Here is a 25,830-nt window from a genome sequence, read left to right on the forward strand (position 1 = left end):
GGGGACGCCTGGGTGGCTCAGTGGGTTAAAGCCTCTGTCTTTGGCTCAGGTCATGATCCCAGGGTCCTGGGATCGAGCCCCGCATCGGGCTCTCTGCTCTGCAGGGAGCCTGCTTCCTCCTCTCTCTCTCTCTGCCTGCCTCTCTGCCTACGTGTGATCTCTGTCTGTCAAATAAATAAAAAATCTTAAAATAAAAAAAAGAGGATAGATAGGAAAAGACTTATAATTGCCTCCTTCTCCTCCTCTAGGACGTAGGAAAAAGAAGCCTCGGTTTCAAATTAGAGGTATAGTTTGATTATGTCTTACAGCTGCATATTTGATCAGAATTATGTTTGGGACTTAACTGTAACTATAGGATATTTCACCTAAGCGTGAACAGAAAAATTATGCGGTTTTTGATTGGATGCAGGAGAACTAGGATGACAGGGTGTGTTTAAAGGGGAAAATGGGAACCTAAAATAAAGTTACTTTATGATCACTGGCATAAACCATACCCTTTTCACTCAGTATGTTTACATCAAGTCTACCCAGTATTTTGATAGATTTTCATATGTAAGAAAAAGATCTCTGTTCTCTTAAGTCCTTTTTCCTTGGGGTAATCATAAATAACCAATGATTCCAGTCATTCCTGTACTTGACAGACATATTCATGGTCTCTTATAGATCTCATCATTTTCATGATAATTATTGATGTTAAGTCACCATCCCACTCACCCCAAGATAAGAATTTCTCAATCACAGAGGCAGTATCTTATTCCTCTTTGTATCTTTAACCTATAGTATGGTAAGTTTCCATTAACGTTGGTTGAAAGATATCAAATGAATGAGTCAGTTAAGGAAACAGTTTCTTCAGCGAAAATTTAAAAAATAATAATGCTTTTACTCTATTCCATTTTTCTTCTTGCCAATTTTCATCTTGCCAATCAATTCTCCTATTAATAGGATATTTAGAAAAATGCATTCCACAGAGGTAATGAGATCTCATGAGGTACTTGTTGATTTAATGTGCACATGCCTGAAAGCAGTGTGGGAATGTACACATTACAGGAGTACAGCTAATTGTTAAAAAATGGAATTCTGAATTTTTCTCATTCTCTGAAAAATTATTTTGAATGTTACTATTCCCATCCAGGAGAAAGTAATGGTACTATATTCACGGCCTATGGAGTATTAGCTTGGTCCCTCAAAGAGATATAAAAATGCCTGCAAGTCATTTTTGTGGGACTCTGCTTTTTACCACTCTGACTGTATTTATCAAAAATGCAGCCACCATATAAGGCAAATAAAACCAAGCACACTGAATACAACAGAAAACTAAAAAATAGACTTCATCATATTCTATTTCAAGGTTATGATGATACAGAGAACAAAGACACACAGTGAAAGAGCCAGCAGTTTTTCTGCAAGAATGGACTGGACATTATGTAGATAAAATTCATTTTTATATTCCATCATCATATAACACTGGTGTGTCCTTACGATCAGGCATCTTGTTGGGCTCCTTGCTCCTGTGACATGCCCTCTCTTTCACTTTAAAAATATGCTTTTACAATAGGACCATTCTTTATGATGTCTACAAGAGACACATTTTGAACCTAAAGATATATCCAGACTGAAAGTGAAGGGACGGAGAACCATCTTTCATGTACATGGGCCTCAAAAGAAAGCTGAGGTAGCAATTCTCATATCAGATAAACTTGATTTTAAGCTAAAGACGTAGTTAGATAAACAGAAGGACATCATTCTTGAAGGGTCTATCTACCAAGAAGATCTAACATTTGTAAATATTTATGCCCCCAAAATGAGAGCAGCCAACTACATAAGCCAACTGTTAATCAAAATAAGGAGTCATATGAATAAGAATGCACTAATTGTAGGGGATCTTAACATGCCACTCTCAGCAACAGACAGATCATCTAAGCAGAAAACCAACAAAGAAACCAGAGCTTTGAATGACTTATTGGACCAGATAGACCTCATAAATATATAATAGAACATTCCACCCTAAAACATAAGAATTCTCATTCTTCTCGAGCACACATGGAACTTTATCCAGAATAGACTACATACTGGGTCACAAATCAGGTCTCAACTGATACCAGAAGATTGAGATTATTCCCTGTGTATTCTCAGACCACAATGCTTTGAAACTGAACTCAATCACAAGAAAAAGTTTGGAAGGAATTCAAACACTTGGAAGCTAAAGACCATCTTGCTCAAGAATGTCTGGATCAACCAGGAAATCCAAGAAGAACTTAAATAATTCATGGAAACCAATGAGAATGAACTCACATCAGTCCAAAACTATGGAATATGGCAAAGGCATCGGATCTAAGGGGGAAATACATAGCCAGCTAAGTCTCACTCAAAAAAACCAAACAAACAAACAAAAAAAACTGAAAAATCCCAAACACACCAACTCTATACCTTAAAGAACTGGAAAATCAACAACAAATTATGCCAACTCCCTCCACAAGAAGGGAAATAATTAAGATTAGAGCAGAGATCAATGAGTTAGAAACTAGAGATACAATAGAACACATCAATGAAACTAGAAGCTGGTTCTTTGAACTTTGAAAGAATTAATAAGATCCATAAACCACTGGCCAAATTAATCCAAAAGAAAAGAGAGAGGAGCCAAATTAATAAAATTATGGATGAAAGGTGAGAGACCACGACTAATACCAAGGAAATAGAAATAATCATCAGAAATTATCATGAGAAATAAGTTAAGCAACCTAGAAGAAATGGATGCATTCCTGGAAACCTATAAACTTCCAAGACTGAAACAGAAAGAAACTGACAATCTGAACAGACCAATATCTAATAATGAGATTGAAGCAGTGATCAAAAACCTCCCAAAACACAAGAGTCCAGGACCAGACAGATTCCCTGAGGAATTCTACCAAACATTTAAAGGAGAAATAATACGTATTCTCCTGAAGCTGTTTCAAAAAATAGAAACAGAACCTTCCAGAGTGTTTCTATGAAGCCAGCATTACCTTGATCCCCAAACCAGGCAAAGACCCAATAAAAAAGGAGAATTTCAGAGCAATATCCTTGATGAATATGGATGCTAAGATTCTCAACAAGATTCTAGCTAACAGGATCCATCAGTATATTAAAAAGATTATCTACCATGACCAGGTGGGATGCAAGGATTTATCTTTGGGATGCAAGGGTGGTTCAACATTCGCAAATCAATCAATGTGATAGAAAAAATAGAAAGAAAGAAGAACCACATGGTCCTCTCAATTGATGCAGAAAAAGCATTTGACAATATACAACATCTCTTCCTGATTAAACTCTTCAAAGTATAGGGCTAGAGGGAACATCCCTCAACTTCATAAAATCTATTATGAAAAACCCATTGCAAATACCATTCTCAATGGGGAGAAGATGACAGCCTTCCCTTTGAGATTAGGAACATGACAAGAATGCCCACTCTCACCACTGTTGTTCAACATAGTATTAGAAGACGTAACAACAGCAATCAGACAACAAAAAGAAATAGAAGGTATTCAAATTGGCAATGAATAAAGTTAAAGTTTCTCTTCACAGATGACGTGATCCTTTATATGGAAAACCCAAGACTCCACCCCCAAATTACTAGAACTCATACAGCAATTCAGTAATGTGGCAGAATATAAAATTAGTGTACAGAAATCAGTTACTTTCTTACACACTAACAATGAAACTATAGAAGGGAAATTAGAGAATTGGTTCCATTTACTATAGCACCAAGAACCATAAGATACCTTGGAATAAACCTAGCCAAAGAGGTAAAGGATCTGTACTCAAGGAACCACTGAACACTCATGAAAGAACTTGAAGAAGACACAAAAAGATGGAAAAACATTCCATGCTCATGGATCAGAAGAATAAACATTGTTAATATGTCTACATTGCCTAGGGCAATCCATACTTTCAATGCCATCCTGATCAAAATACCAGCAGCATTTTTCAAAGTGTTGGAACAAAGAATCCTAAAATTTGTATGGAACCAGAAAAGACCCCGAATTGCTAAGGAAATGTTGAAAAAGAAAAACAAAACTGGGGGCATCACATTGCCTGATTTCAAGCTTTATTACAAAGCTGGGATCACCAAGACAGCATGGTCCTGGCACAAAAACAAACACATAGACCAATGGAACAGAGAGTAGAGAGCCCAGATGTGGAACCTCAACTCTATGGTCAACTAATCTTTGACAAAGCAGGAAGAACTATCCAATGGAAAAAAGACAGTCTCTTCAATAAATGGTGCTGGGAAAATTGGACTGCTATGTATAGAAGATTGAAACTTGACCATTCTCTTACACCATACACAAAGATAAACTCAAAACGGATGAAGGACCTCAATGTGAGACAGGAATCCATCAAAATCCTAGAGGAGAACATAGGCAGTAACCTCTTTGACATCAGCCACAGTAACTTCTTTTAAAACACCTCTCCAAAGGCAAAGGAAACAAAGCGAAAATGAACTTTTGGGACTCCATTAAGATAAAAAGCTTCTGCACAGCAAAGGAAACAGTCAACAAAACAAAGAGACAACCCACGAAATGGAAGAAGATATTCACTAATGATACTACAAAGGGCTGATATCCAAGATGTATAAAGAACTCCTCAAACTCAACACCCAAAAAACAGATAATCATGTCAAAAAATGGGCGGAAGACATGAAAAGACACTTCTTCAAAGAAGACATTCAAATGGATAACAGACACATGAAAAAACATTTACATCATTAGCCACTGGGGAAATTCAAATCAAAACCACACTGAGATACCACCTTACATCAGTTAGAATGCCAAAGATTAACAAGACAGGACAACAAATGTTGGAGAGGATGTGGAGAAAGGGGAACCGTCTTACACTGTTGATGGGAATGCCAGGTGATGAAGCCACTTAGGAAAACAGTGTGGAGATTCCTCAAAAAACTAAAAATAGAGCTTCCCTATGACTCTGCAATTGCACGACTGGGTATTTACCCCAAAGACACAGATATAGTGAAAGGAAGGGCCATCTGTACCCCAATGTTCATAGCAGCAATGTTTACAATCACCAGACTGCAGAAAGAGTCAGGATGCCCTTCAACAGATGAATGGATAAAGATATGGTCCATATACACAATGGAGCATTATGCCTCCATCAGAAAGGATGAATACCCAACTTTTGTAGCAACATGGACAGGACTGGAAGAGATTATGCTGAGTGAAATAAGTCAAGCAGAGAAAGTCAATTTTCATATGGTTTCACTTACTTGTGGAGCTTAAAGAATAACATGGAGGACACTAGGAGAGGGAAAGGAAAAGTGAATTGGAGAAAATCAGAGGGGGAAATGAACCATGAGACTGTGGACTCTGAGAAACAAACTGAGGGTTTTGGTGGGGAGGGGGTGGGGGGATGGGTAAGTCTGGTGGTATGTATTAAGGAGGGCACGTATTGCATGGAGCACTGGGTGTGGTACATAAACAATGAATTTTGAAACACTGAAAAGAAGAAAAGAAAAAAAATTTTGGAAGCAAGGTTTCTAAGATCTTGAGAGGCTACCTATTGTTGGGAAAAGGTCATTTATTACTGTCTAATAAAAGCTGTATCATGAAAAAAATAAGTAAAAATGTTTTTATCTGAGCTTTTCTTTTTTTAAATTATAGACTACCCCCCCCCAGCTTTGAGTTTACAGAAAAATTGAGCAAAAGGTACAGAGATGTCTTATATGCTCTCTTGCCCACTACCACTTGGTTTCCCCCATTATTAATATTTTACATTAGTATGGTAGTTTTATCATAATCAATGAGCCCATATTGATATATCACTGTTAACTAAAATCCATAGCTGACATTAGGGTTCATACTTTGTGCTGTAATTTGTATGGGTTTTGAGAAAGGTATGACATGTACCCACCATTATGATACCCTCCAGATTAGTTTCTTTACTCTCCAAATTTCCTGTGCTCCACCTACTCACCACTCCCTGCCTCTCCCTCAACCCCTAAAAACTACCCGTATTTTCCTTAGCTGTACAGTTTTGCCGTTTTCAGAATATCGCAGAGTTGGGATCTTACAGTACATTGCATTTTAGATTGGCTCCTTTCACTTAACACTGTGCATTTAAGGTTCAACCATATCTTTTTGTAGCTTGACAGCTCATTTCTTTTATTAATGAAAAACATTCCAATGTATGAGCCACAGTTTCCTATTGAAGAACATCTTGGTTGTTTCCAAGATTTGACAATTGTTAATAAAGCTTCTATAGGCATTCCCATGCAGTTTTTTGTGGACATGTTTACAACTCACTTGGGCAAATACCAGGAGTGTGACTGCTATATCATTTGGTAAGAGCTTGTTCAGTTTTGTAGGAAACTGCAGAACTGTCTTCCAAATTAGCTATACCAACACTTACTACTTCACCCCATTCTCGGGCTTGCATGGTGTCTTTCTTTTTTTTGTTTTATTTTCAGCATAACAGAATTCATTGTTTATGCACCACACCCAGTGCTCCATGCAATCCGTGCCCTCTATAATACCTACCACCTTGTATCCCAACCCCCCACCCCCTGCCACTTCAAACCCCTCAGATTGTTTTTCAGAGTCCATAGTCTCTCGTGGTTCACCTCCCCTTCCAATTTCCCTCAACTCCCTTCTCCTCTCTAACTCCCCTTGTCCTCCATGTTACTTGTTATGCTCCACAAATAAGTGAAACCATATGATAATTGACTCTCTCTGCTTGACTTATTTCACTCAGCATAATCTCTTCCAGTCCCGTCCATGTTGATACAAAAGTTGGGTATTCGTTCTTTCTGATGGAGGCATAATACTCCATAGTGTATATGGACCACATCTTCTTTATCCATTCGTCTGTTGAAGGGCATCTTGGTTCTTTCCGCAGTTTGGCGACCGTGGCCATTGCTGCTATAAACATTGGGGTACAGGTGGCCCTTCTTTTCACAACATCTGTATCTTTGCATGGTTTCTGAAAAGAAGTCTGATGTAATTATTTTACTTGCTCTTCTAAAAGGGTAAGGAGTTTTTCCCCTCTGGCTTCTTTCAAGACTTCCCCTTTGTCTTGATTTTCTGCAGTTTGAATGCAATATATCTATGTTCAGGCTTTCTGGTATTTGCTCTGTTCTGTGTTCCCTGAGCTTCCTGGCTCTGACTTTTTAAAGTTAGCAGTCATTGTTGCTTCAAACGGTCATTGCTTCAGTTCTTTCTTTTCTCTCTTCCTTCTCTTTCTGGCATTCTCACTACAAGTATAGTGTGTCTTTAACACTCCACAGTTCTTGGATATTCTGTTTTGTTGTTTTTTGGTTTTTTTTGTGTGTGTTTTTTTTCCATTCTTTTATTCCTTGTTACAATTTAGTTTTGGAATTTGCTATGGATACTTTTTGAAGCCCATTGATTTTTTCTTTGGCCACTTCAGTCTACTGATGAGCTCTATGAAAGCTATTCTTCACTTTTGTTATGGTATTTTTAACTTATTTTTTATTTCTAGCATTTCCTTTTAATTTTTTCTTTTCTTTTTTTTAACCTTAACCATCATAAAAATTAATTTAAAATTTTTTCCTTTAAAATTTTTTTATTATGTCCTTAGTTACCCTACAGTACCTTGTTAGTTTTTAATGTAGTGTTCCATGATTGATTGTTTTTTTTTTCTTAGCTTCCCTATCCCTGTTTATATCACATTTCTGCTCTTTCCAGTTGTCCACTTTTCCCATTAGAAGTCTTTGCTTACTCATCACTTTTTTTTTCAAATTGCTTGTCTGATTATTTCAATATCTTTGACCCATTTGAGTCTGATTCTAGTGTTTGATCTGTCTCTTCACACTGATTTTGTTGCTGTTATTATTTTTATTACTATTACTACTATCATTATTTTTACTATATCTGCAATTTTTTCTTGAAAGCCAGAAAAGATGTACTGGTAAAAGGAATTGAGGTAAAGAGGCATTCAGTGTGTGGTTTATGCTTATGTGACTAGGGGTTAGGCTGTGTTTATTGTTTTCTGTTTCTGTAGTTATCAGAGACTAAGATTTTCTCTGAGGTGCTTGTTTTTTATCTTCCCTGTTGTCTTAAGGAGACAACCCATGCATCTTAAACAAGACCTGGGATGTGCAGTTTCTTTCCTTGTAATCCCCTGTTGTCACATAGGAGCCCTACTGATGTGGTGGATATGCCTGGGTGTGAAGAAGCGTTCTATGGCTACGATTAGGTCTTGGTCTTTTAGGGGGCACAAGGTCTTTCTCTTGGTAAGGTAGGAAGGCGAGTAAGGAGCTGGAGTTGAGCATTTCCCTTCCCTCATGTTGGTTAGGTTTTGTACAACCTTGGTCAGTTTGGCCCTTTGGAAACAGTTTCTTTCGAAGGCAAGTTTTTTTATGAAGATGATAATGGTCTGGGCATATTTAAAAATGGCTTCTTTTCCCTTTCCTCTGTAAGAAGCAGGAGTGGATTTTTCTCAGATCCTTGCAGTATGTGAACCTAGTAGATCTTCTGGAGGTAAAACTTACAAAAGTGTGGCACCTGCCACCAACACTGGGCTCCCCTGGAGTTGTCACTGCCGAGCTTGTCTACACTGAGCCTCCAGCAAGGTGTCAGCGAGAGCTCAAGTCTTCTTCCCCCAGACGAGTTCCTATAGAGGCTCCTGCTTCTGCGATTCTCCTCAGGTCAGTTGGTGATTTCTTGTGACCACTGGTCTGCCTCTCCAGTTTTGAGGACAGACACTGGTTTTCCCTGAGACAGCATTCCCTGATGGTCTAAGAATGATGGTTCATTTTCAGCTTTTTCTTGTTATGAGAATGGAAGTACAGTTTTCAAGGTCTTTGTATGCTGGACTGAAAGTCTTGATTCTTTTTTCAAAACTACTGTTGTTTTTTTCTAACCATACATGTACATACCCATTAATGTCTAATTTTAATACTACCTGTGGAACTGTCTGTCCATCCTTCTATCCAAGTACATGCCCATCTATTACTTACTTCTCCACAACAACCAAATAACTGACGTTTGGGCCTAAGATGGTAAGACAGTATGAAATAAATGGTTACAGTATTACCTTTTAAAAACAAATCTTTGCAAACTTGATGGTAGAATATATAAGCATTTTTCATTATATTTTTATTTCTTTGACTTCTTCTCACTGATTTACAAGTTCTCTATTTGCTAGAAGATTCCTGTTTTGCTATATCTAACACGGTATCCTTTACCTTGTTTTCCTATTTTATTTGGTGGTGTGTATCGCTTTTGAACCTAAACATTAAAGAAATTAAATTGGTGGTTTTGTGTGATAATTAAACGTCTGAAAGAACTAAAGTTGAACCAGGAGTATAACATCAATGAAAGCTATAAACTGAGTATCAGAATTATGGATGTGATGATGAAGTTAGCCACATGGAAGGTAATTTAACAGGGTTCTATAATGAAGTCCCTTCTCCCCCGTAATGAGATATTATATGGTAATGGAGGTAAGTGACAACTACACACCATAATATGAAAAAAATCTCATACAAAGATGTCGAATGCAGAAGAGTACACCCAACGTTTCCATTTATATAAAGATTACAAGGAGGCAAGCTGGCGGAGGGAGTAGGCTGGAATGGTCACGAGGAGGGCTCTGGGGAGCTGGTAATGTTCTGTCTTTGCTTTGTTTTGTTTTGAATCTGGATGCTTGTTACATGGCTGGGTTCCATTTGTGAAAATTCATTGAGTACTTATGCTTTATGCAATTTTCTATATGTATTTTATACTTTACTAGAAGTTTAAAAGATACCTGTCCCCTCTCCTTGCACCGGGTTTACCTACCTCTTCCCCAACAAAGTGTGCTAAGTTGGTGTGTCCCACAGGATGTCTGCAGGAGTTTTTGTGACTGTGGTCTTGTGCTTCACATTTGTGACATAAATACCATTCCTTGATAGCACTGTCTCCAAGTATAACTTGGAAACGGTGCTATATCCCACAGTTGCCCAGGGGGAGCTAAGTATAGCTAAGTATAGCTCCCCCTGGGCAACTGTGAATTTCCAAGGTTAGTGGAAGTGTGACATGTTATATGTGCCCAATTCTACCTCACAACGGACACATCTGAATACGCCCAGACTTAAAATGGCCTATGTTCCCTACATTACAGCTCTTTCGATTAACTCCATAAGTCAGTGTTAATTAACTTGGTAGGGGGTCACTTTTCACAATGTATACATAAATCAAATCACCATGTTTACACTTTAAATATCTTATACTCTTATTTGTCAATTATACCTTAATAAAACTGAAGGAATGTAAAAAACAAATACAACAAGATAAAAACAAAATCAGTTTAAAGGCCATAAGCTGGCTCCACAGAAGGGCTATGGGGGGGGGGCAAGTGTGACTGTCTTTCATCCCTTAGACCCAGAACATCAGCACTGTTTCATTTTGAAGAACCATCCACTGGATTTCCTTTTCTTCTCTAGGATGATTTTATTTCAAAAACCTTATTGTTCCTTTCTTTTTATTGGATCTCAGTCAGAATCACTTAAACCTAACCAAATATGGAGCTTCTTGTGCAGATCAACCACCTCCTCCCCCCAGACACCCTTGAATTGTATGTTTTAATCAATTTTTATACACACACACACACACACACACACACACACACACTTCATCAGACTGCTTCATACTGACTTATTGGAAGAAAAAAAATGTGTAGAGAGTGCAAGCGTCCTTCCTGAGTTGTGGGACCATATGTAAGGAAGAAGAAAGACTAAGAAATCTTTCCAATTGGTAACGAGTCCTCCTTGTCCCTGTCGCTTTCCCCTGACAAACCACTCTTGCGTCTGGGCCACAATTACCCTTAACTTAATGAGTTTCAAAATTCATATGAGAACCCCAAAACATCCCTCAAACTTTGTCCTACATCTACAACTACTGGCATTTCCATCTGGATGTTATGTTGTCACACTCAGCGCGCCCTAAAACAAATTCTGTATTTCAAATGTGCAACCACCCTTTAGAAAAATCCTTTACAAACTTCATACTTCCACAATTCCTCAATTCCTCAATTCAAAATTTCACATTAATTTTTGCCCTATAAAGTGCAACATTTAAGCATTTAAGATATACTCTCTGCTCCTCAAGACCATGATCTGACAAATATTTTTAAAAATATTCTGAAGTCAGTGTCAATGAAACCATTAAAAATGCTAATATGCAACTGGAAGTCAACGCCAGAGCAATCAGGCAAGAAAACTAAATAAAAGACATCCAAGTCAGAGAAAGAAAAAATTGTCTCTGTTTGCAAAAACATGATTATACATAAAAAATCCTAAAGAATCCACAGACACACATAAAAACCCTGTTAGACCTAACCAACAAATTCAATAATTTGCAGGATTCAGTTACAGGATAAAAATTAAGTATACACAAATCAGTACTGTTTCTACACACTAACAATGAATTATTTGAAAAGGAATAAAAAAAACAATCCTATTTATAATAATATCAAACATAATAAATCCTCAGGGAATAAATTTGAACTAATGAGGTAAAAGATCTGTACACTGAAAACTATAAGATGCTGATGAAAGAAATTGCAGAAGACAAAAATAAATGGAAAGATATTCTCATATCTTTCCATATCCAAGCTCATGGCTTGGAAGAATTAATATTCTTAAAACGTCCATACTGTCTAAAGCTATCTGTAGTTTCAATGCAATCCCTATCAATATCCCAAAGACGTTTTTGGAGAAATAGAAGAAACAATCCTAAAAAACATATGGAACCACAAAAGACCCCATGTAGCCAAAGCAATCTTGAGAAATAAGAACAAAGCTAGAGGCACTACATTTCCCAATTTCAAACAATATTACAAGGCTACAGTAATCGAGAGAGTACGGTGTGGATGTTAAACAAACTGAGGGTTGTTGGGGGTGGGTGGGTGAAAGGGATAAGTAGGTGGTGGGCGGGCACTTGAAGTAATGAGCACTGGGTGCTGTATTCACCTGATGAATCCCTAAATTCTACCTGTACAACTAATAATACAGTATATGTTAATAAAAGCAACCAGGCGTACAGATCAATGGAACAAAATCAAGGGCGAGAAATAAACCCCATTCAGGTAGAATCAACTAATATTTGACAAGGGAGCCAAGAATACTGAAAGGAGAATAGATAATCCCCTCAATAAATGATGCTGGGGAGATTAGATATTCACATGCAAAAGAATGAAACTAGGCCTGTATTGACCACCACTCACAACAATTAACTTGAAATGGATTAAAGCCTTAAATGTCAGGCCTGAAATCATAAAAATCCTAGAAGCAAACATAGGGAAAAACTCCTTCCATGGGTCTTCCAGTGATTTTTTTTTTGGCTATGACACCTAAAACACAAGCAATAAAAAAATCAACAAGTGGTATTTTATCAAACTAAAAAGCTTCTACACAGCAAAAGAAACATTCAACAGATGAAAAGACAATCTGTGGAATGGGAGAAAATATTTGCAGACCATATACTGGATAGGAGTTAAAATCCAAAATATATAAGGAGCTCATACAATTCAGTAACAAAGCAACAAACAACTCAATTTTAAAAAAGAAGATCCGAATAGACATTTTCTAAAAGAAGATGTCCAATGGCTAACAGATACATGACAAGATGCTCAATAGCACTAAACATCTGGGAAATGTAAATTAAAATCACAACGACATATCACCTCACATCTATTAGAATGTTTATCATCAGAAAGACAAGAGAAACAGTACTAGAGAGGATGTAGAGAAAAAGTATCCCTTGTACACTGTTGGTGGGAATGTAAACTAGTTCAGACACTATGGAAACAGGATGCAGGCTCCTCATGAAATTAAAATAGAACTACCATAGGACTCAGAAACTTCATTTCTGGGTGTACATCTACTGGAAAATCAATCAGTGTTCTGAAGAGATATCTCTATCCCCATGTTCATTGTCGCATTATCTATAATAGGAAAATATGGAAATAACCTAAGTGTTGATCAACAGATGAATGAATAAAGAAAATGTGGCATGGGGCACCTGGGTGGCTCAGTTGGTGAAGCATCTGTGTCTGGCTCAGGTCATGATCCCGGAGTTCCAGGATTGAGCCCTGCCTGGGGCTCCCTACTCAGCAGGGAGTCTGCCTCTCCCTCTCCCTCTCCTCCTCCCCTGCTTGTGCTCATTTCTCTTTCTCTCACTCACTCTCCCTCAAATAAATAAATAAAATCTTTTTAAAAATGTGGCATATATTAAACATACACTGAAATATTATTCAGCCATAAAAAAAGAAGGAAACCCTGACATTTATGACAACACGGATGGAACTTGAGGGCATTATGCAAAGTCAAACAAATCAGATGGAGAAAGATTGTACGATTTTGCTTATACATAAAAATAAAAAAACAGACTCACTGATACAGAGAACAGGTAAGTGGTTGCCAGAGGCATGGAGTGCGTGCTTATGAAGGAAATGAGTAAAGGTAGTGAAAAGGTCCGAGCTTTCAGGGGTAGAATTTAGTGATTCATCACTTGCATAAAACACCCACTGGTCACAACATCGACTGTCCTCCTTAATGCCGTTCATCCAACTACCCCACTCTCCCCCCTCCCCTCCAGCAATGCTCACTCAGTCCCCTATATTTAAGAGTCCCTTATGGCTTGTCTCTCTGTCTGTTTTCACTTAATTTTATTTTTCCTTTTCTTCCCCTATGTTCATCTGTTTTGTTCCTTAAATTCCATGCATGAATGAAACGATATGGTATGTCTTTATCTGACTTATTTCACTTAAAATTAAAACAATACCCTCTAGTTCCAGCCGTGTTGTTGAAAATGGCAATATTTCATTCTTTTTGATGGCTGAGTAATATTCGTGTGTGTGTGTGTGTGTACACATCTTATTTATCCATTCCTCTATTGATGGACATCTGGGTTCTTTCTTTGGCTATTGTGGACACTGCTGCTATAAACGTGCACATGCCCTTTTGGATCATTATGTTTGTACCCTTTGGCTAAATACCCCATAGTGCAGTCATTGGGTTATAGGGTAGCTATACTTTTTGAGAAAACTCCATAATGTTTTCTAGAATGGCTGCATCAGTTTGCATTCCAACCAACAGAAGGAGGGTTCCCCTTTCTCAGCATCCTCATGCCAACATTTACTGTTTTCTGAGTTGTTAATTTTAGCTGTTCTGACTGGTGTGAGGTAGTATCTCATGGATTTTTTTTTTTTAATTTGTATTTCACCGATGTTGAGCACTTTTTCTTGTGTCTGTTAGCCATTTGGATGTCTTCTTTGCAGAAATGTCCGTTTATGTCTTCTGCCCATTTCTTGACTGAATTTTTTTGGTTTTTGTGGTGTTGAGTTTGATAAGTTCTTTATAGATTTTGGATACTTGCCCTTTATCTGATATGTCATTTGCAAATATCTCCTCTCATTCCATAGGTTGCTTTTTGGTTTTATTGATTGTTTCCTTTGCTGTGCAGAAGCTTTTTATCTTGATGAAGTGCCAATACTTCATCTTTTCTTTTGTTTTCCTTGCCTTTGGAGTCTAGCAAAAAGTTGATGTAGCCCAGGACAAAGAGGTTGCTACCTGTGTTCTCCTTTAGGATTTTGTTGGATTCCTGTCTAACATTTAGGTCTTTCATCCATTTTGAGTTTCTTTGTGTGTGGTGTAAGAAAGTGATCCAGTTTCATTCTTCTGCATGTGGCTAATTTTCTAATTTTCCCAACACAATTGTTTTTAAGATTTTGTATATTTATTTGCCAGAGAGAGAGAGTGCACAAGCAGGGGGAACAGCTGGCAGAGGGAGAAGCTCCTCATCAAGGAGCCTGATGCAGGACTCGATTCCAGGACTCTGGGATCATGACCTGAGCCAAAGGCAGATGTTTAACCAACTGAGCTACCCAGGGGCCCCCAACACAATTTGTTGAAGAGTCTGTCTTTCTTCCATTGGATATTCCTTCCTGCTTTGTCAAGAATTAGTTGACCATAGAGTTGGGGGTCCATTTCTCTGTTCTGCCACATTGACCTATGTGTATGTTTTTGTGACAGTACCATGCTGCTTTTTAAAATTTGCATATCGTTGATTTTTGCTGTGATATTTATTATTTCTCTTCTGCTGGATTCAGGCTTTATTTGCTGTTCTTTTTCCAGCTTCTTTAGGTGTAACGTTAATTGTATATTTGAGAATTTTTTTGTTTCTTGAGGAAGGCATGTATTGCTGCCTTTGTTGCAGCCCAAAGCTTTTGAACTGTCCTGTTTTCATTTTCAGTTGTTTCCACGTATTTTTTTAAAAAATTCTTTAATTTCCTGGTTGATCCATTCATTCTTCAGTAGGATATTCTTTCACTTCCTTGCACATTTTTTTTTTCTTGTGATTGACTTCAAGTTTCATAGCACTGGTGTCTGAAAATATGCATGGTATGATTTCAGTCTTTTTGTATCAGTTGAGACCCAATTTGTGACCTAGTATGTGATCTATTCTGAAGAATGTTCCATGTGCACTTGAAAAGAATGTGTAAATTCTGCTGCTTTAGGATGAAATGTTCTGAAGATATCTTTGAAGTCCATCTGGTCCAGCGTGTCATTCGAAGTCCTTGTTTCCTTGTTATCTGCTTAGATGATCTGTCTATGGCTGCAAATGGGTTGTTAAAGTCCCTTATTATTATTCTATTATTAACAATGAATTTCTTTTATTTTTTTATTAATTGGTTTATATATTTAGCTGCTCCCAAGGTTGGGACATAAATATTTACAACTGTTAGATTTTCTTGTTGGATGGATCTTTTTATTATGATACAGTGTCCTCCATCTCTTATTACAGTCTTTGGTTTAAAATCTAGTTTTCTGATATAAGGATGGCTACTCCAGCTTTCTTCTGATGTCCATTAGCATGATAATTTGTTCTCCACCCCTTCACTTTCAATCTGGAGGTAACTTTGAGTCTAAAATGAGTCTCTTGCAAGCAGCATATCAATGGGCATTTATTTTTTTTTTTAATTCATTCTGATGCCCCATCTCTTTTGACTGGAGAATTTAGTCCATTTACATTTGAAGTATTTTTTGAAAGATATGAATTTAGTGCTATCATAAGATCTGTAAAACCACTGTTTCTGTAGACTGTCTCTGTTGCTTTCTGGTCTTTGTTACTTTTGGCCTGTCTCTCCGCTCAAGAATGTAGGTTTCAGCTTGTAGGTTAAGGATGTCTTGTCCCAAGCTGCTTTCAGGATCTTCTCTTTATCTTTGAAATTTTCAATAGTGAAATTTTCACTATTCTATGTCAAGGTGTTGACCTATTTTTATTGATTTTGAGGGGGTTCTCTGTGCCTCCTGGATTTAAATGCCTGTTTCCTTCCCCTGACGAGGGAGGTTTTCAGCTATAATTTGTTTAAATAAACCTTCTGTCCCTCTCTCCCTGTCTTCATCTTCTAGAACTCCTATTTTCTGGATATTACTTCACTTTATGGAATTGCTGGGTTCTCTACGTCTTCCTTCATGATCTAGTAGTTTTCTTTCCTTCTTTTCAGCTTCCTTATTCTCCATCATTTTATCTTCTATATCACTGACTCTCTTCTGCCACATTTTTCCTCATTTTTGTGGCCTCCACTTGGGACTACATCTTGGTAATAGCATTCTTAATTTCAGTCTGATTAGATTTTTGTTCTTTCATTGCTATAGTAAGGGATACTCTAGTACCTTCTATGTTTTTTTCAAACCCAGCTAGTATCTTTATAGTCTTTTAAAATTCTAGTTCAGACCTCTTATTTGATTGATCAAATCCTTGGCCATGAGTACTATCTCCCATTCTTTCTTTTGGGGTGAATTACTCCATTTTGTCATTTTGTGCAGAAAAGAAGAGAAAAAACAACAATAACAACGACAAAAGAAAAAAAACCAAAACAAACAACAAAAGATAAAGAAACCAAATGAAAAACTAGATCCCCAAAAAAGAAAGAAAAACTTCACATATATGTGTGTTTATGTGTGTGTTTGTGTGTAAAATAAAATAAAATACAATGAAAGGAAACACAACAACAACTATATATATATATATATATATATACACAACTTCAGTAAAAATAAAAATTTAAAAAGAGTTGGAAAAATTAAAAAAAAATAACTGAAAAAAAACCCTAAATGACTAAAAAATAAAAAATACGAATAATGGTATGTATTATTTTTCCCAAGAGCTGAAGCTCTGCAGCCCTCTATGATACCTAAACTTGGTACAGTGAGTTGTTTGTGCTATTCTTCTGGGGGAGCGGCCTGCTGCGCTGTTTCTCAGGTGGACTTGACCTATGGCAAAGGTGCCTCCTCTGGACTTACAGGGCTCAGTGCAAGCGGCTCTGGATTCCACTAGGTGGCGCTGGTTTATTCCCTGAAGGCTTTCAGCTCAGATGGGAGGGATGAATATGGTTGGGCCCCACTCTCCAGCCCCGGGATCTGAAAATTTGTGCCTCTCACTGTTCAGTGAACCTCAAAGGAAAACAATCAATCGCTCTTCTCTCCGCAGTTTCCATCAGAACTCTCTGTTCACCCGGCCTGTGACCAAGCGTTGTAATCACAGGCACAAAAGAGTTCCAAGATTCCAAATTTTATGGACTCGTACCATGTAGCCACTGCTCTTCCTTCTGGGGGAGGGGGAGGCTCTTGCCACACTTCTGCCCTTTGCTGGCCTCTCCCAGGAAAGTGGCTGGACGACTGTGCAGTGGTTTGAAGTTTATGGCAACACAGAGCAGAAACCTTGCGCCTAGATTCTGTGCTCAGCTGGCTTCCCCGATCCTACGCCCTGGGAACCCTGATGCCCTCATTCTTCTTGGGACCCCCGGGGAACCTGAGACCACAATGCCACACCTGAGATTTCATCCTGCTTCCCCACCTGAGCACCTTTAAGCCAGGGACCTATGGCGCTGTAGCAGATTCCCAAGAGCTCCAGTTTTGCTCTCCTCTGCTTCCAATACTTGTGGGAGCCTCCTTCAGCAGGCCCCTTCCCCACCGCGGTATCTTTAACTGGACCACCCTGGACTCAGTCTCTGCACCTCCTACCTTCCAAACGGTGGTCACTTTCCTAACTGAAGACTTACAGCATTCCTTTTCTCAGATCTCCGACTGATTTCTCAGGTGTTCAGAATGATTTGGTAACTAGTTGTATCCAACGTCCAAGACATACCTAGGGTCCCCTTACTCCGCCATCTTAAATCTTCCCCTTTGAATCACTATTTTTGCATGGATAAATACCAAGTAGTGTGATTGCTGGGTCGTAGGGTGGCTCTATTTTTAACTTTTTGAGGAACCTCCATACTGTTTATCAGAGTGGCTGCGCCAGCTTCCATCCCCACCAACAGTGTAGGAGGGTTTCCCCTTTCTCTGCAACCTCACCAACATCTGTCGATTCCCGAGTTGTTCATTTTAGCCATTCTGACTGGTGTGAGGGGGTATCTCCTGTGTTTTTGATTTGTATTTCCCTGATCATGTGTGATGCTGAACATTTTTTCATGTGTCTGTTAGCCATTTATATGTCTTCTTTGGAGAAACATCTATTATTGTCCTCTGCTCATTTCTTAACAACTGGATTTTTTATTTTTTGGGTGTTGAGGCTGATAAGTTCTTTTCTTTTTAATTAATTACTTTTATTAACATACAATGTATTATTTGCCCCAGGGGGATAAGTTCTTTTTTTTTTAATTGTGATTTTTGTTTTCCAGTTGTTTCCACATTGGCCGCCCAGAATGCAACATGGGTAAACCAATAAGCCACATTCCAACTTTACATAGTTAAATTTCCAAAATACGGAGATACGTTTTTTGGGTCCTCTTAACCTTAAGGTTACTAACCTCTACTAATTTCATAATTTTCTTACTTCTTATTTTTGACTTTGACCCTTCACTATTCACCTCAACTACAATTCAATCACACTTCTTGTTTTTTTATTAAGCATAAAACTCTAAAATTGAGTTCCTTAGCATTATGACAAGCATGATTTTTACTTCAATTAAACTAGTCTCTAAAATTCTATTAATACAGACTATGAAAGCACTAGCCCTTGAGGGGGCTTCATAAAAATACTGTAACATTAAACACACAGATTAACACAAATTCCAAATCACCCTTGACATTTACTACAATTTGGTGTCTTTCTCCCACTGTCTTCTTGAGTAGTTAGTTTTGGATAATTCTATCTGGAATCCCTAACAACTGAAGAGTCCTTCTTGGTGTTAATAACTTCGTTTATTTATTTTACTTCAATAGACACTGGCTTACTCAGAGAAGCTAGATTTACTTCCTAATGGTAGTAAGTGCAATTGACTGATTACGCTGTGTTAAGTGACCGAATGGTTTTTTAAAAAGTAAACTCATATTACGTGATTTTCCACATCATCAAGTGGATAAATACTATACAAGGCAATATACAATATACAAGATAATATACTATAATATTTTTAATTTTTAAAAGTATACCTTTAAAGACTGCCTACCACATTTCTAGCTGATGGCTTCCAACCTATTTTTGATTAAATAAATGCCAGAGTAAAACCAGATGAAATTACAGCAAACCAAACCACACAATGTAGCAGATCACCTTGAATTAATAAAAACATCATGAGGATTAACTGTTCCCTGTTATTATTATTTTTTTTACTGAAATGTTATTAGTAGGATTGTATGAGGAGAAGTAAAATAGAAAGAGTCAACAAATATGACTATTAAAATAACTCCATGTCTGGTTTTTGAAAACAATGACACTTTATATATTGATGAAGTCAAGCCAATCTAGGAAAAAGTAATTTTATAACTTAAAAGCCTTTTCAGTTAAATTGTGTTATCAATCTGTGAAATTTGAATAGACTTTTTTTTTTAATTCTAATGGGAATATTGATCTCCAGATTTTAAGATTTAGAGCAGTCAGTTCATACTTTTATGATTTGTCTTTTCAAAACCAAAATAAAAATCTTTGTGATCTCTTCCATGTACTATTAATTTATATCAACTAGATTTATTTATACCTTTATAAAAAATTTAGATTATTCTTGAAACAGTATTTAGATTACAAAGATGATCAGATCTGAATATAGGAGATACTACTTATTGTGGCCAAAACTACTGGGACGGGTCCCACACCCGAACACACTGTTCTCCAGATTGCAGTGGGCTCCCCTGGATCACAGCTATGTGGCCTACAGTGTTTGAAAGACAGCTTGAACCCTGGGCTCTTGAAAATAGCAAAATGAATGAAAAATTATATTCAAAATCTATGAGTAAAATGTACGAGTAAAATAAACCTATAATAAGACACCTATAGACACGGCTATATCACATGTGCGCTACTAGGAACGCTTTATCCCTTCTGTTTGCATAATGGAGTGAGGGCATCACTCTTGCTGTGGCTGCTTTCTTGAACTGGAGCCTGGAGCCACCCTTCTTTCCCAGGGCGCCCTTCCTTTGGGACTCAGACTATGAGTAGGAGATAGGTGGTTCAGGCTTGCTTCCACTACTACTAGCTGGTTGGACATAGGCAAGTCACGCAAACCCAATGACCCTCCGTATTTTCCCCCAGGAAACAAATGAGCAGTCCTATCTGTGTTAAAGTGCTTGTGACCATGTTTGTAAAGTGCTTCCACCGGAGGTGAGTTTTAGCATCAAGAACTATGTTCTAATCAACACTGCATGGAGTGAAATGTCTGGCAAGTACAGATACAGAATAAATGGCATTTTCGTATGAGGATGCACAGGCATGCTATGTTTCAGGAGGTTCAAATATGGCTTTTGATGGAAAGAGTAGTTAGTCATCACGCAGGCAGATTACTACAGGACTGATACATTAAAAGTAGGGGACAAAGGATTATCCCTTAGAGAGTTCAAAAAGTTTCAGAGGTGGACAAAGAAGAGACCCTTTGAGGAGGACAGTCAACACAATCAGATCATCCGGGTAAGTTAGGCGGTGAACATCAAGGAAGGCCATGTTGTTGTAATTCTCCCATTGCCAAAAACTCGGACCCAGATTCCAAGTTCCTAAAGAACAGCCTAAGTAAAATGGAAAGTGTAGAGGAGCCCAAGAGTTCAGAAGCAAAAGACTGAGACCAAGAGAGATCCCACAGATTAGTTTCCTCAACATCTGCACCTGCTGTCATCAGGGTCTAGAAGTTGAGTAAAGGGAGATCGAGGCGTTGGCTTCAGGGTGGTTTCTCCCTCAGGGTGCTCCGTAGGAGAATTTTCTGATTGGGAGCCTAGTGAACGGTGCAGCAGGGGACCCCCTTGGAGAGGACTCACATGGCCTCCTTCCCGCAGGAAGACACAGAGGACGGGGAATAGCAGAAACAACTGTGAACACGTTCTGCCTCCAACAGGGGCCCAGAGAGCGTCGGAGACCAGCTGAGTGACTCGTAGGGCATGGAGCAGAGGAGAAGGTTGAGGGGGGTCCGTTTACATGCCCTGTGAGCTGGCGTGTTTGCCTCGGAATGAATGCAGGCAGTGCAAGGAAGTCGGGGTGTGAGTTCTCTGAGGTTGCCCCAAGGATGAAGCCATCAAAGCTGAACAAGGCTGGAGATGGGCCACCAGATGTCCAGGGGCATAAAGTGGATAAACACAGGAACATAATGTATGGACAGATTTCTAGAGATTGCTTAAAATAAACAAACAAGGAAAAATCCTGCTTTGCATTCTTGCAACAATTATCTACACGACCTCATAACCTTTTCTCACCATGAGCAACAAAACTTGAGCGGAATATTGAGCAGGGAAGCCAGTTAATTCTAAGTCTAATCTTTGGGGAATTCAAAGAGAGAAAATTTCAACATAGAATTAAACAACTGCTTTGCTATCTGAAATTGAAACACACACAAAGATAGACAGAAATCTTTGAAAAGCAGACCTGTTTTGGTCTGATCCTGAAGGTAGCTAAGAGGAAAGTTCTTAAAATATTCTCATTGGTCTTGGTTTGCCTCGTGCTGTGACCCTGATATTTATTCTATATTTATGTAAATATTATTTTCTAATGTCCTGTCTGTATTTGAAGAAATATAAAGAAGACAAACACATAATATCAAAATAGAAATATGTGAGATTAGACATGTTCTCTTATAATGTGCATCAACAGTGTGGAATTCCTTACACAAAGTTTTCCGGGATTAATCAAGGACATTCATTATTTTACTCAAAGTCGCATGGTTTACGTACGACTTCTTTGCTGCAGTCTTGTTTCTTGCAAGGGTAGTAAAGTATCAGGGACCTCAAAGGTCAAGAGTGATGCTGTGGTGGGGAAATGCACAGCTTTATGAATTAAACATTACACTACTGAATTCTGGTTATATGACACGAAAATGGCAGTCTTTTCTTAATGAAATCACCGAGATTTGGGGCAGAGTAATGGGGCTCCTCTCACTTTTTCAGGCATCCTTCAGTTTCCAAAGGCTCAGATTATGAACTGGAGAGAACATCGGCACGTTTGCTTACCACAGGTCTGTGGACGTCCCAGAACGCTCGCTCCTGGCTATCAAGGATCTTCCTTTCAATCTTGTCTCGCTTCTTGTCCACTCTGTCAACATGGTAACAGCGAATAATAAGTCAGGTTAACTGTAGCACCTCTCTGGACAAAAGGCCACAACTTGAACAAATTTTCCAAAAGACTCACAAGGACTCACTTTGCTTGTGCTTCTGCTTGCATAAAAATGAACTCCCACTTCCGAGCAAAGGCTCTCTGAAGCCTGGCCAGGCTCTCCTGAAAAATAGACCACAGGTTAAGATGTTCGGGCGCTCGTCTTCGCTACTCACTTCTCATTAATCAACTGCATAAATTTATCAAGAAAACAACCACAGAATTTCTGAAGTAGGAAGAGTACTCTGGTTCTGAATGGTAAGTCATGGTCATGGAATGTAGCTCGTCTTCATATTAATGGTTCAGAGGAAAGACGGAAACCTCTCACAAATACTAATTTTATGAATCATTGACTTTAGCGACCACAAGTAAACATCTAAATAACTAAAAATTACTTTGTATAAAAAAAAGTGCTCAAGTCTCATCCGTTGGGTTCTTCTGGGCCCACTGTAGTCAGGATCAGGAAAGCAATACATTCTACTAATGATTCCGTCTGTCTATCCAGTTCCTGACAAGAATGTAAACCCCCGGTAGCCTACTGCTGCTTCCTAGTCAGTTCTTCAAAGTCAGTAAATCACAACACAGCAATTGTCTGAACAAATTGCATCACATTAATGTTTTCTGTTTTGCAAAAACGATTTACTCAAAGTAAATGTACTTTATTTCTCTAAATTTGGAGTCTTCACTATATAGAGGACTAAGGGTTCCACACTTGATTTTAGTAAAAGACGTTTCTCCCTTCTCCTGTGAGTCTGAGCATCTACAAGTTCACCATCTCCAATGTGAATGATGAGACAGGCAAGCAAGTCAGGGAGCTGAGCCATTCTGATGCCTGATCCTGGAAATCTGGTGCTTAAAATCCAGTCAACAGAATCACCAGAAACGACCATAGGCCTTATTCCTGCTCATTTTATGACTTTCTTTGCCAGAAAGTCCTTAGTACTTACAGCTTCATAGTCAGCCAATTCCAGCCTTGCCTTATTTTGCATTGTTCTCTTGCAGAGGTAAACCGCTGAAAGAGGGGAAAAAAAAAAATCAATCATTGCCTCCTTATTAACTGGAGACCCTCACTAAAAAAAAAAAATAAATAAATAAAATACAGCATTATAAATCATGACATCTTGGTCTCTATCATGTTTTCCAGTTATAATTTTCTGTATAAATTTCTGTGTATATATATATATGTATATATATATATTTTTTTCTTTATATTTTTTTTGACAAAAATAAATAATGGGTAACATATTTACTGAAAGTCAAGCATAGTGGTAAGGATAAGAAAACAGATATGTTTAGAATGTTGGTAACTGTTTAGTTGTAGTGAATAAGGGAAAAAAATAAAGCCTCTAAATAACACATCGAACGAGCTTAAACATCTAGATATTTAAGTAACACCACTGTGTTGAAAGGAATTGTATGACAGGGAATCATTGGCACACTCAATGATTTCCATATTCTTGTTCAACTGAAGGCTTCTTGGCATCTCCTTCGCTACATTTCACCATCATTGATTGTTTTGCTACTACGAGAGACGACACTATAACCTCTTCCTATTATAGTAGTACCTATTATAGGTAGTCCTATTATAGGACTACCATCTAACTATAATATGACTACCTTTTAGTTCCATTTTTCATAGGATTCCATATCCTTGCTCCCAGGGAAAGCCCAGTTGGGCAATAGATAAATGGGATGGGTGCCAGAGGGAGAGAGAAGACTGCCATTGAAAAATCACATTTCTTTAGTTCTTTCGGGATTATTAGCGACTCTTATGACAAAATCAAGACATTCAGAGCCCTCCGGTATAGTCCTGATTTCCAGGACACTTTTTGCAATTTTTCCAGAATATGTGATATTTGAGTCTCATGAAATTCACAATAAGCTATCTATTTTGGATGCTGAATGAATCTGCTAGATGAGGACAGTCAAATATCACATTTTCTACGGTTAGTTCTGGGGGTGTCCTTATAATTACCATCATTGTCCTAAGCTGTGCAACTCTCAGTTTATGAAATATCTTACACAGAAAATATGAGATCTCTGCAAACACCGACGCTGTGTATTCAGCTTCTTTCTATAAAGTTTCCTTTACGAAGGCCAAGGCCAAGGAGAAAGCCAACCATGGACTGATGCTAACATTACTACAGACGCTAAGAATCCAAGAGAGCCTTTGCTCGGAAGTGGGAGTTCATTTTTATGCATCCACAGTCTTGCTCGTCAAGGTAATTCAAAGAGACCCAACTTCTAGAACGTCCCTCCCAAGGAACAGCCCAAAATCCTAGCCTGGCTTAAAGTCTTCAGGTCTCCCCTTTCCCCCAGCTTCTGTGGGTGAGAGAAGCGGGACCGTCTTCTTCGTCCACCTTATTCTTCTGTGTCCTCAGCGAGTGTTGAGGACCAAGACTTTGGACTTTCGAGAGCTGGAGTACAGGAAGGAAGGAGAGGAGGGGGCTGTTCTTGCTTCATTCTTGCTTCACAGATACCAGTGCGGTGACCTGGTGATGCCATTCTCTGGTCTTGGCAGTTTTAAAGCTGATCACGTTTCTTGTGGTCCTTCGTGGGATGCTTCGGAGAAACTGTGTCCCACCATTGCTGGGAATCTGTCACCTGCAGTGCCCTTGTAGGGGCTGACTCCACCTCCGGCCTCTCTCTGCAGTGCGTTTGCCTGTCCAGGCTCTTCCCTAGGACAGGATTCTCTGTCACATACGGCTTCTATGACACACGAGAGAAACACTCACACACTCTTTGCCCTGAAAGTAGACTACAAAACACAGCTGCTTCGCTTTCATTCCTCCACCTAGAACTACATAGCCTGTCTCTTGCCCCTTGTAATTCCAAGGGCTGGAGTTCATGATCCATTGTGTCCCCATGAGCAGATGACTCTGTCAGAAAGCGCTCTCAGAAAGCCCTTGATATCTTTGTCATGGGGCTCGAGATGAGGGGCGTCACCACTCATTCTTCCCACTTGGCGCTGATGGGGCCAATAACTCCTGACGTCCTCACAGCTACAAAATTGGTCTTTAAGTCAACATCTTTCCCTATCACGCCCTCCATGGGAGCTGACAGAGCTAGGGTGACAGTCTGTGTGTCAGTCTAGAACAGCACTTCTTGATCTTAACACTTCAGCTGGATTTCCATTTTAACATCCTGCTACGGAAATCACTTTCCACTCACAGGAAGAGCAGATATGTTACAGAGCGACGACAACTCATTCTGGCCATAGAGAAGTTAACAGCACTGCAGGTAGGCAAACATAACCAGTGAA

The 25,830-nt window shown here is 38.6% G+C and overlaps 1 protein-coding gene across 6 annotated transcripts in view; it reads right to left on the reverse strand.

The window, feature by feature from the left end:
• The window catches only part of RGS7 (regulator of G protein signaling 7), a 496,565-nt gene that overhangs the window by 68,602 nt on the left and 402,133 nt on the right, over positions 1-25,830 (reverse strand). For all 6 annotated transcript variants that reach the window (XM_059412494.1, XM_059412493.1, XM_059412490.1 and 3 more), the window contains 3 exons: positions 23,516-23,580; positions 22,615-22,691; positions 22,427-22,508 (listed from right to left, as the gene is read on the reverse strand). In XM_059412494.1, the coding sequence (XP_059268477.1) occupies positions 22,427-22,508; positions 22,615-22,691; positions 23,516-23,580 (224 nt within the window). The remainder of the gene's footprint in view (positions 1-22,426; positions 22,509-22,614; positions 22,692-23,515; positions 23,581-25,830) is intronic.

Source organism: Mustela nigripes, chromosome 10, assembly GCF_022355385.1.
Source record: "Mustela nigripes isolate SB6536 chromosome 10, MUSNIG.SB6536, whole genome shotgun sequence".
In the NCBI taxonomy this organism is placed as follows: Eukaryota; Metazoa; Chordata; class Mammalia; order Carnivora; family Mustelidae; genus Mustela; species Mustela nigripes.